The sequence below is a fragment of the Diplotaxodon limnothrissa genome, linkage group LG11 (genome assembly GCF_057381915.1).
Source record: "Diplotaxodon limnothrissa isolate DT_005_m linkage group LG11, D_limnothrissa_male_GT1.1, whole genome shotgun sequence".
Lineage (NCBI taxonomy): Eukaryota > Metazoa > Chordata > Actinopteri > Cichliformes > Cichlidae > Diplotaxodon > Diplotaxodon limnothrissa.
In genome coordinates, this window is record NC_140606.1 from 38,665,848 (window position 1) to 38,677,840 (window position 11,993).

At 45.5% G+C, this 11,993-nt stretch overlaps 1 protein-coding gene across 1 annotated transcript; it reads left to right on the plus strand.

Moving 5' to 3' along the window:
• Nucleotides 1–5: 5 nt before the first annotated feature.
• dcst1 (DC-STAMP domain containing 1) lies at nucleotides 6–11,295 on the plus strand. Its single transcript, XM_085366013.1, has 16 exons — nucleotides 6–36; nucleotides 144–269; nucleotides 665–739; nucleotides 821–949; nucleotides 2,361–2,500; nucleotides 2,615–2,783; nucleotides 2,998–3,141; nucleotides 3,799–3,920; nucleotides 4,007–4,161; nucleotides 4,235–4,334; nucleotides 4,415–4,510; nucleotides 6,744–6,870; nucleotides 7,456–7,572; nucleotides 7,951–8,093; nucleotides 10,837–10,935; nucleotides 11,197–11,295. The coding sequence occupies exons 1-16, from the start codon at nucleotides 6–8 to the stop codon at nucleotides 11,293–11,295; spliced, it is 1,872 nt and encodes a 623-aa protein (XP_085222139.1).
• Nucleotides 11,296–11,993: the final 698 nt, after the last annotated feature.

Consider the following 11,993-nt stretch of genomic DNA (forward strand, 5'->3'; position numbering starts at 1 on the left):
GGTGAATGATGGCTGACACCGGGACACGTCACAGCTGTGAGTTCACCCACAACAACTCAAAACTCAGGTGGTGGAGCTGATCAGCCCTGAGGCTGCCAGCCGACGGTCAAAACCTGTTTCCAGGTGTTTGTGCTTCCTTACAGCGGCGCACAGGTGCGTTCAGACCATCCTGCCTCCAGTTGTCCATCGGTTCCTCTTCAGCCAATCAGAGGAGTTTCCGGTGGCTCGCCCGCTCTTCAGGGCGCTGTTTGGAGTAGCGACCGGCACAGGTAACACCTCCAGCGACACACCTGGGCGGTTCATCTCTGAGCTTCAATCCGCACATGTTGGAAACCAGCGCGGGCATCAGAGCGAAAAGACGCCGCAGAGCTGCGCTCATTTTGGGGCCGATCAGCTGTTCGGAGGAAACAGGAGCGCGCACAGAATCAGCCTCTCATTAAATAATTTCATTCACTGTAAAATACTAGCTGATGTTATTATGACTTAGTCACATTGTTGTTGTCTTTATTTTTAATATTGTGTAATTTTATCATTTGTTACTATAAATATAACGAATGCAAAGCTCTTCTTTTACTTTCCAGCTATTTTTATTATTATTCTGAAAGGTTGTTAGAAAAAAGCCGATGTGATGTTTGACTCCTGTTGTTGTTCGTCTCACCAACAGTCTTGTTCCTGGGCATTGCCCACAACCTCCCGCTGACCTTTGACCTGAAGGTGGCAGTAGGATGTTTGTTTGTTGGTGAGGCGAGGTCGCACACTCACATCTGTTCTTTGAAACACGTTTGAAACACGTGGAGATCTGACCGAGTGTGTGTTTCAGCTGTGTGTCTCGCAGGCGGACTCCTGTCTTCGTCCTTCAGGTGTTCGGTCCTCCTCGTGTTTCCCAGCATGCTCGGCTCCCGTGGCCGCTCCTACCTGATCCTGCTGGCCCTGTCTGTGCTGTACGCAGGTAAACAGACGCCTGTGCAGAGTGTGCACACGGCTCACAGTGTGGTCAGTGCCGTCATCTTTTTCATGGAGTCGTATCAGAAACATTCTCGTGTCCAGTGAGTCCAAAGTTTCATGAATCTGCAGGAATCGGCACATATTTGGCTTTTTAACTGAAAAAACAAAAATAATGAGCTCAGAAGGAGATGGAGGGAGGATCCACTCCTCTCGTCTGTACCTGTGAAAGCACAGATGTCCAAACTGTCTTCATTCTGCTCCCCTCGCTCGTGTGTTTGGTCAGAATCCCTGAAACCAAATCATTGATGCGTCATTTAGAAAAAAACATAAAACCCACAAATAACTTTTCTACAAGCTCCACTGTTTCATGTCAGCAAAATATTGATCAGCAGGACAGATTTAATAACACTTTATCAGCAAACATTAAACACTGTTAAAAACAAAGTGCAGCAATCAAACCAGCAGAGGTCAGTGCTGTCTGAAGTCACACAGACCTGCTCCCGTGTGACTTTGGGATAGGCTGATATACTGATCAGTGTTAAAGAGTTCAGACGACACCAACAGCAACAATCAATGTGTGCGTCGTCCCGAGGGCTCAGGCTGAGGCCGGCTGCACTTCCTTTTGGTTCGTGAAGACGTTTCACTCTTCAGTTTTAAAGATGAGAAGCTTCTTTGTTGAGAGGTGAAATGTTTCATCCTCATGAACCAAAAACCTTCATTTCGACCACTTAGGATGAATGAATACTAAATACATATGAATGAATTAACAGCTACAATGTCAAAGACTACAAAGACCTCTCATGTGATGGAGTGACATAAAAGCGAGTGTTGGAACGTGTTTAAAGCAGCGGTCACCAACCCCCGGGCCTCGTACCGGTCCGTGAGTCGTTTGGTACCGGGCCGCGAGAGTTGAGGCTCAGGTGTGAAATGTCGGGTTTTCAGGGTTTTTATCGGTTTTCAGCGTTATTTTGTTATCGTCTTTATCGTTAACTCTGTTTTCCTGGGTCTTTTCACGTCTGTTATGAATAAATCTTCTTTTTTTCGGTACCGGTTTTATTTTGTTGTATTTATCCGCGACACCTTAAAGGCCGGTCTGTGAAAATATCGCGGGCATAAACCGGTCCGTGGCGCAACAAAGGTTGGAGACCGCTGGTTTAAAGGACGTCACTGATCCTGTGAGCCTGCACAGTAACATTTATGAGTCTGAGTCGTCCAACATTAAAGTGCACTGAGACAGTCAGACATACTGGGTCCACAGGCCTCACTGGACCCAGTCTGTCTGTGGCTGATTAAATCTTTTACTAAATACATAATACAACATGCAGATACGATTGGTTACCTCAGCGGCTGAATGGGCCTGATTAACATGTCTTCAGGTGAGTTTTGTGTCATGTGATGCTGCGTCCCGTCTGCAGGCCCAGTTTCAAACATCCAGCGTAACGTGGAGGCCGCCGCCGTGTCTGTGAGCTGCAACCTGGACCTGCAGGTCCGTCACAGCAAGCTACTGTGGAGAGAAGCCATCAAGCCATTTTTGATCATCACACAGGAGCTCATGGTGAGAGGAACATGTTTCAAAGCTCCTCTAGTTTAACATAATAATAATTATCACCCTACCTACTGCCATGAACATGAAGCTGAAGGGGCCTCAGATCTTTTGCTTCGCTTCCAGGATAATAAAGAAGGTTTTGAGTTGGAGGCTTTAAATGTCAGCAAGAAGTTTCAGGACATCAGAGACGAGATGGTCCTTCAGTACGGATACGACCGATTCGAATCTAAACAAGGCGGCGGTAACAGCACCCAGGAGGAGTTCACCGCCAAGACCCTAAAGCAGTGCGACGGTAAGTCAGAAACACCAGAAACACCAGACGTGAAGTTCAAAGGTTTCAGGCAGGAAACGCAATACAGAAGGAAACTGTTGATCATCATCCTCGTGTCACAAATACGAGAAAACAATCGCTTTAAATGTCGTCACTAATGTGATTCAAAATGATTTCACACCTGCTTCACAAACGTCATTTAAAGATGAGAACTCGCGCGTGGTTTGATCCCCAGGTGTGGTGGCTCAGGGCGTGCAGCGGTGCGTCGATTGGTTCGCCAACAGGTGGACGGCGTGTTTGGAGGCGATCCCCGTCCCCGTCATCAACTACATCCTCTGCATTTCAATGAAGTTTCACTTCCTGTGTGACATCATGAAAGGTAAAAGGTTATACGTACCACGGCGTTATGAAATATCCACATCCAGCTGACCCCGCGGTCTCTACTCTTTCCAGTCAGACATTTCTAACTCACAAACATCAGCATCAGAATACATTTAAACTGTCACCAGAAAGTCTTTGCTTTAAAAAAATAAAACTGAAATTGGGCTCCGGCGCTTTGGTGTAATACCACTTTGAGCCACAAGGTGACACTGAGTTTAGCATCCAATCACAACACAGCATGACAACACTATTATTGTTAGCTCGGTGCTAGTTTGACATTTGTACAGAATTCACATTAAAGTAATATTTAGCGACTTGTTCTGGGAGCTCGAAGAGTAAAAACGAGCAGTTATATTTTTAAATATTAAAAAAACGACTACACTAAACCTTTCTGGTAAACGCTGCCATCTTGTGGTGGAAGTTTTTATTAAATTTAGCTCAAGGTTTTGCAAAAAGCACCTTTAAATTTGAAGGTGTGCAAACATTAGCTTCAGTGTTCTGAGCGGTATGTCGTACTCAAGTGTCCTCAAACGTAAACGGCAGATTATTTTTGAGTTATTATTTCAGGGTTGATAGTCTTGGTGTTTTGGTGACTCTTCTGTGGTGCTGAAAAGGCAGCTGCTGTGATCTTTAGTTCTTCTCCTCCTCCCATCAGTCATGACTCCGTGGTGCAGGGACAACATTCCCGTGGAGGGAAACTTTGGTCAACTCTTCGACCGGCTGAATGTTTCGGTTGACCTGCTGTCCAGAGAGTTCAGCGCCGAGCTCACCGTAGAGGTCAGACCTGCACCGCCGGTCCTCCAGCACCACCCACAGGACGAACCCAGAGTCGGCTGAAATGTAACCTGCGTGTCGTCTCGCAGGAGGAGGAGCAGCCGGCGCTGAGCGAAGCTCTGCTGGACCAACAGTTCACCAACGCTGTCAAAACATCCTTCCAGAAACTGACATCAACGACGGGACGGGTGCTGAACATCCTGCAGATGCTCCTCTCCTTAACCTTCATCACCTTCTTCACCCAGTAAGAGTCTCACCTTCACCTTCATCCCGTTAAGATTCACACCTTTATCTCCATCTTCTTTTCTCCTCTGCAGGGCGTTTGGGTACCTCTGGCAGTACAACAGGGACATTTGTTTCGACAACGTCTACATCACCACCTACTTCAGACAGATCGATGCCCGCAGACGGAAAGCGGTATCATTCTCATCCTCATCATCCTCACTTCAGTACAGTCCACGGTCTGACCGTCCTGTCCTCTCCTGTGCTGCGTTTAGGGGAAGCGCTGCCTGCTGCCTCTGAGGAAATCTGAGAAAAACAAGCTGATCAACCCCTGCAGTCTGAAAATTTACCCCGAAGAGGTCAAACAAGTGGTGCGTTCAAGAGCAGTAACTCTGGCAGTATTTATGTAGTGTTTCACAAAGTGCTTCACAGGAAATAATCCACTGTAATAGCAGCAGTGACGCGACTCCTCAGTTCTTTGCACTCACCTAAAAATCTGCAGATTTGTTAAAGGATCATTACCCTAAATACCACTTTTCCATCTTTTTAAGTTTAAGTTATTTTTATAAATAACGTGTTTAGACGTGGTCCAATCAGAGTGCAGCACTCTCACAAACAGGTATGCAGCAATAGCAGATTTCTGTGCCGTTATAAATTCAAGGTGCAATTTCAGGACACAGTCTGTGTTCAGCCAAATACACCCAGAAAAGGTGTAATACACATTTTACTGTTTTTATAGCTGATTATCACAGTTTAGTTTAATAAAGATAAAAAAGTATTTGAGGTTGTGACTTTGAACCTTGTCCCCGTGCCTGGCAGGTTTTTCATTTACAGTGGGATGCAAAAGTTTGGGCGGCCTTGTTCATAGTCATTATTTTCCTGTATAAATCGTTAAATATAAGCGTCAGTTAAATGTATCATATAGGAGACACACAGTGATGTTTGAGAAGTGAAATGAAGTTTATTGGATTTACAGAAAGTGTGCAAGAATTGTTTAAACAAAATCAGGCGGATGAATAAATTTGGGCTCCACAAAAAAAAGAGATGAAATTAATATTTAGCAGATCTGCCTTTTGCAGAAATTCCAGCCTCTAAACGCTTCCTGTAGGCTCCAATGAGAGTCTGGATTGTGGTTGAAGGTATTTTGGACTGTTCCTCTACAAAACATCTGTAGGTCATTCAGGTTTGATGACTTCCGAGCATCAACAGCGCTCTTTAACTCACACCACAGGTTTCAATAATATTCAGGTCTGGGCTGAGATGAACGTTGTACTTGTTCCTCTGCATGAATGCTTCAGTGGATTTTGAGCGTTGTCTTGTTGAAAGATCCAGCCCCGGCGCAGCTTCAGCTTTGTCTCTGATTCCTGGACATTGGTCTCCAGAATCTGCTGATACTGAGTGGAATCCATGTGTCCCTGAACTTTGACAGGATTCCCAGTCCCTGCACTGGTCACACAGCCCCACAGCGTGATGGAACCAGCACCATATTTTACTGTAGGCAGCAGGTGTTTTTCTTGGACTGCTGTGTTCTGTTTCCTCCATGCATAACGCCCCTTGTTATGCCCAAATAACTCAATTGTAGTTTCATCAGTCCACAGCAGCTTATTCCAGAATGAAGCTGGCTTGTCCAAATGTGCTTCAGCAAACCTCAAGCGTCTCTGTTTGTGCTGTGGGCGGAGCAAAGGCTTCCTCTGCATCACTCTCACATGCAGCATCTCCTTGTGTAAAGTGCGCCGAATGGTTGAACGATGCACAGCGACTCCATCTGCTGCAACATGATGTTGCAGGTCTTTGGTGCTGGTCTGTGGGTCGACTCTGACTGTTCTCACCGTCGCTTCTGTCTCTCCGAGATGTTTCTTGGTCTGCCACTTCCAGCCTTAACTTGAACTGAGCCTGTGGTCCATTGTCTCAATCTGTTCCTAACTGTGGAGACAGACGGCTTAACTCTCTGAGACAGCTTTCTGTGTCCTTCCCACCATGATGCTGAACAGTCTTTGTCTTCAGGTCATCTGACAGTTGTTCTGAGACCCCCGTGTTGCTACACTTCAGAGAAAATTAAAAGAGGAGGGAAACTTACAATTGACCCCCTTAAATACTGTTTCTCATTATTGGATTCATCTGTGCATGTAGGTCAGGGGTCACTGAGCTTACCGAGCCAATTTGAGTTCCAGCAATTAGTTCTGAAGGTTTTGGAATCAATAAAATGACAACAGATTTATGCACCTGCCTGATTTTGTTTAAACAATTCTTGCACACTTTAAATCCAATAAACTTCATTTCACTTCTCAAACATCACTGTGTGCGTCTCCTATATGATATGTTTAACTGACAGTTTTTATTGTACCAACCAACGATTTATACAGGAAAATAATGACTATGAACAAGGTGGCCCAAACTTTTGCATCCCACTGTAGCTGCAGAATTTCCAGTCTTACTGCTGCTTTGCACCACTTCCTGTTTCAACCCCTCATTAACCCCACCTTTCACTCCCCACCTGTCTGTGTGTAGCAGAGCTCAGAGCCAAGACAGCAGACTAAAGTTAGTGTGTGTGTGTGTGTGTGTGTGTGTGTGTGTGTGTGTGTGTGTGTGTGTGTGTGTTGGCAGATGTCAGGTGTGTTTCAGGTGCTGACGGTCTTCCTGCTGTCCGTTGTCCTGCTGACTGTCGACTTCTCGCTGTCCCACGTGCTGGACATCATCAGTAGACACACCCTCACCCATTTCAACATCACCAGTAAACACACGCGCGCGCGCGCGCACACACGCACACACACACACACACACACACACACACACACACACACACACACACACACACACACACACACACACACCACTCTCCAGTCTTAAATCCCACACACGGGTCAGCTGTGTGCAGGGCAGGTGATTTGAACATCAGCTGTTTGGAGCTGCTGGGGGTCATTTCGATGTCCTGCTGAAGGACCAGCAGGATGACTGGAGTGAAAGAGGTTTAAAACCTGTATTAAGTAACACTTCATATAAGTGGAGCTGATATCAACACTTGTGTTTGAAACTTTGTGAAACACACAAACTGGACAGGATATATTCTGTTTTCGCTGCGCGTCAGGTTGGCGATCTGTCCGAGGTGCACCCCGCCTCTCGTCCCGTGGTAGCTCCAGCTCCCCCGCGACCCATAAATAATAAATATTTTATTTAACCTTTATTTATACAGGTAGTCCCATAATAAATGTTACTCTGCTCTTATCTCATGTGTTTAGGATTATCTTACAGAAATGCTGCAGATTGAACTCGCTGACTGCAGGGAGTTTCACTTTGTGACTCCGCCCCTTCTCTGCAGGTAGTCACCAGGTGGACATCAGAGTGGAAGGGGACACCATGATGGCCCGCCTCCTGAGGACGACAATTTCAGCCTTCAACAGCTCGTCCACCCTCAATATCCAAAGTGATAACCAGGGTGGGTCATAGGTCAAAGGTCACACAGGATTTGTTTAGCATATATTCAAATTCACCAGATCATTAAACAACCAGAGAATCAGGCCTAAAAGATGACCACCAGAGGGCAGTACACAGTACTGTTACACATGCATCGTCCTGACAGCACATTTTAATGACTCCGATTTTCATGTTGATGAACACAGGCGCTAATTAAATCAGACTGATTTTACTATGTGTCCATGTGTGTCAGTTACATCTCTGACACGGGAGTAAATGTCCACGTTTGCTTTGTTGGATGCTGAAAGTTTCAGTCTCGACTGCCGAACTTTTGCTGACAGCGCAGTTTGTCTCAAACTACACACAAAAGTGTCCCACACCTCTTCCTCTCCCCCCTCAGAGTGCATGTCCCCCCCCTCCACCCTCTCTGCTGAGGTCTATGTGAGATGTGTGTGTTGTGTCCTGCTGGTGGCGCTGTTCAGCTGCCTTCAGATTTACACCAACCGGCTCCGGCATGTCATTGCTGCCTTCTACAACCCCAAGGTGAGCGCACACACACACACACGCATGCACGCACACACATGCATGCACACACACGCACGCACACACACATGCACGCACACACATGCACACACACACACACACGCACGCACACACACACGCACGCACACACACACGCACGCACACACATGCACACACACACGCACGCACACATGCACACACACACGCACGCACACATGCACACACACACTTTTGCCTGTGGAATAAAATAAAGTAAAACATCGTCTGCAAGCAAACATATGATTGTATGACACTAACATGCTAATTTTTCATAATCCAAATTAATGTTGGCACAGTAACACAGTAGTGCTTGAGTAAACAGGTGGCTCTGCGATGTTGCAGTTTACACGCTCACCTAACATCTAACATGAAACAGGATCGAGACCAGAAGTAGCTGTAATATCTCCTGAGGACATCCAGCACCAAAACCTGGGAATCAAATATGTGGAGCCAACAGAATGGAGAACAAAACAACCCATAGTTATGTATTAAAATTGTACTTTGAGACATCATCATGCAGGGTTTCTGGGTAATTCCTCTCTGGCCTGTCCACATACATTTGGCTGTAAAGTGCTGTGTGCCCTCCTCCCCCCTCCTTTCCTGCCACATGAATATATAAAGAAGCTCCTTCATGTGTGAGAACAAATCAAATGTGTCAACTCGACTTAAGTTGGTGTTAAATCCAGATAAATCCAAGTTCATGTTATTCTCGAATGGCAAAGAGTCGCTAGCTACGTCTCCTAAGATTAAAACAATTCAAGGAACTGAAATTTAAATGGTCTCATGTATCAAGGGATCATTATAGATCAGAATTAGTCATTTAAGACTCACATTCAAAGGCTTGTGTCGAAGTTAAAACTAAAACTAGGTTACTTTTTTAGAAATCCCTCCTGTTTCTCCCTCCAAGTGAGAAAACGCTTGATTCATGCAACTTTTTTACCTTTATTGGATTATGGTGACCTGCTTTTTATGAATGCACCTGCCCACCGCCTACGAGGTTGGAAACTGTGTACCATTGTGCTTCATGTTTTATTACTGGCTATGGAAATCCACCTTTTGCATATTCAGACTCTCCCACTGGTTGATCTTTATCTATAAATCTCTGCTTGGGCTGGTTCCCTCTTATCTGTGTGTTTATATGTGTAAAAACCACAACCAATACAGCCTGCGTTCTCACAATATCATACAAATGATTGTCCCAACAATCAGAACAGAATAGGAGAAAAAGGCTTTTAAACACGCCGCCCCTGCTTCCTGGAATCATCTGCAGGAGGAACTGAAATGATCAGAGCTGGTTCCCTCGGGGAGTTTAAGTCCGTCTTAAAGGAGAATAACTCTTTTACTCAGTGTGATGGTTTTTAATGTCGCTCTTAATTCGATCTGTTATTGTATATTTTTCACATGTTCGTACAGGATGTTGTATTTGTTTTAAATGTTATACACTTGTGTGGTACGTGTATCTTTACTTTTGTTGCCATGATGCCAGGTCTCTCTTGGAAATGAGATTTTTAATCTCAAAGAGATTTTTTACCAGGATAAATAAAGGACTGAAAATACAGAGACATTAAATGAGAACAAAACTGATGTTGCATCTCTGATTTGTGTAAAATCAGAAGTTTGTGTGGCGTTAACATTTCGAGTTCTCTGTGTTTCGGTGATCGTTCAGCTCAGACTTCAGTGAATATCAAAGCGTTTCCTTCGTGTGTGTGTGTGTGTGTGTGTGTGTGTCCATTTCCTCATGGCGGTGTTTGTTGTGTTTGGTCACGACTGATCACAAACAGACAAACAGAGATTCGGATGGAGCGCGTGCAGCGGCCGGGTCGCTGTGCCGTCTGTAGCGACAATAGCAGTATTTGTTGTGTTTATTAGTAAACAAAGAAACATGAAACGAGTGTTTGTCTTGGTTTGAGCGCACGCCGTGATGTCACTTCCTCTCCTGAACTGATGAAGAAGTAAACCGCTCAAACTCATTAGCACGCACGCTCTGTTTAAACCCTGGGAGATGCTGTAAATCTGATCTGAGAGCAGATTAGTGTAAGAGCATTACAGCTGAGCTGACTGTGGCCGAGAGAGCGAGAGAGCGAGGCTGCGAATGAATGAGCTTCAGGTGCACACGTGGTCTGCACATTCACACTCAGCACTTTGCAGTCCAGCATCAGCTGCTGCTGCTGACGCGTTCACACGGAGGATCAGAGAGTACTCGGATACAGCCGTGATCGAGACGTTCCTTTATCCTCAAACTTTATTTAAATCTGCTCCATTCAGGCCGTTTCCTCAGGAAGCTTCCAGTCCTGCAGCTCTGGTTCTGACCTCCAACCTGTGCCGACAGCAGCTGTAACAGGAGAACAGCTTTGTGTTATATTTCTGCACATTTTTACAGAAGTGTAAACACGTGAACATTGTATACAGATGAGATCAGGTGACAGTCATTTTAATGCAACACTGGCAAGAAAACATCGCTTTAAACTAAATCAGTGACATAATAATAATGTGTGTTGTTGCACATACAGAGAATATATCATGTTTCTGCTGCAGAGCGTCACTCACCTGGGCACACAGTCAGCACCAGGTGATGAAGAGCAGGCCGGTCCCAGTTAAGCTTCTCTCAGCTTTGATCCAAGCGACTGAATCGCGTTTTAGATTTCAGGTCTTCAGACAGAAATGTGAAGCATATAAAGACTTTCCATACATGTAAAACAAAACGTCGTCTCTGTCTGTGTGTCAGAGGGAGAAGACGAGGATCTTGTTCCTTTACAACCTGCACATTCACGGCCGGATTTCCAGCAACAGCAGGAAACGCATCATCAGCCGTGGACAGAGGACGGTGAGTGGCTTCCTGCCTGTAGAACCACGTTTCACGGAAGTCTGCTCTCAGAGGTGTTTTTCACTGGGACATAAAACATCAGTCAAATCTGATTCGACACATTGCTTAAACTTTACCGATTTTTGACTCAACATAAAGTTTTAAAAATGTTTTCTTGTCCTGGAGTTTCACCTCTGCAGCTGCAAAGTTCTCACACAGACTGCAGTTCTGGATTCTTTGTGCTACGTCTCCGTGTGTTCACGTCTCCTCTGCTGCCTTCAGGTGTTCCAGCGCCTGCTCAGGTGGGGGCACCGCCTTTGCTGGCATCATCACGGAGAGGAAGCATCCAGCTCCGAGAAGACGCACTACGCCAGCGGTTAGAGGAGAGAGAGGAAGCTCCACCTGGATGAAGAAGAAGTCGTCCAGTTTTTCGTGGCAGACTCGAGCTTCAGGCAATAAAAACACATTCAGTTCAAACTGGACTGAAGCTCGTTTTATGTTTTAGTGTGAGAGTGAGAGTGGATTTGACTCTGTGAGAGGTTTCTCTGAGCTGCATTTATTGCAAACTTTATTTTTCTGAATCAGCCTGAATAGCTGCATCCTGCTACCGTGGTAACCCACTGCTGAATGTATCTGTCTCCCATTAAACCCTGTGAAACCATCAGTGTGGTCAAACTGAGCCGACGGAACAATCAGTCATTAACTAAACTGTACAGTCAGTACATTTGATATACAGCACTGTGTGTGATCACATGATCCGATTACTCGCCGTATGTACAGAGGAGTTATGTAAGCAGCTGATCCTCTGCAGCGGCAGCAGCACGTGCCGCGTTCGCTCAGATTCAATCTGACTCTGGATCAGTTTACAGCGGTGCACCTCTGAGGCGCTCCCTGAACTGTTTCTGACCCCAGTGACTCATAATCCTCCCGAACACACTAATTATTCAGCTCCATGTGGACCACAGGAACACCAGTAACACTGCTTTTAAACTCACATTAGTCCTTCAAACAGACATGGCTGTCATGTTCTCTTTTTCATGAAGCAGATTAGAAAAGAAAATAAGAAAGAGATAGCATCT

Excerpts from the sequence above, each read along its gene's own strand:
- dcst1 (XM_085366013.1), top strand. The coding sequence starts at position 6 with ATGATGGCTGACACCGGGACACGTCACAGCT. Across the intron at positions 3,142-3,798 it reads CCTGTGTGACATCATGAAAG|TCATGACTCCGTGGTGCAGG; the intron begins GTAAAAGGTTAT and ends TCCTCCCATCAG. Across the intron at positions 3,921-4,006 it reads GCGCCGAGCTCACCGTAGAG|GAGGAGGAGCAGCCGGCGCT; the intron begins GTCAGACCTGCA and ends GTCGTCTCGCAG.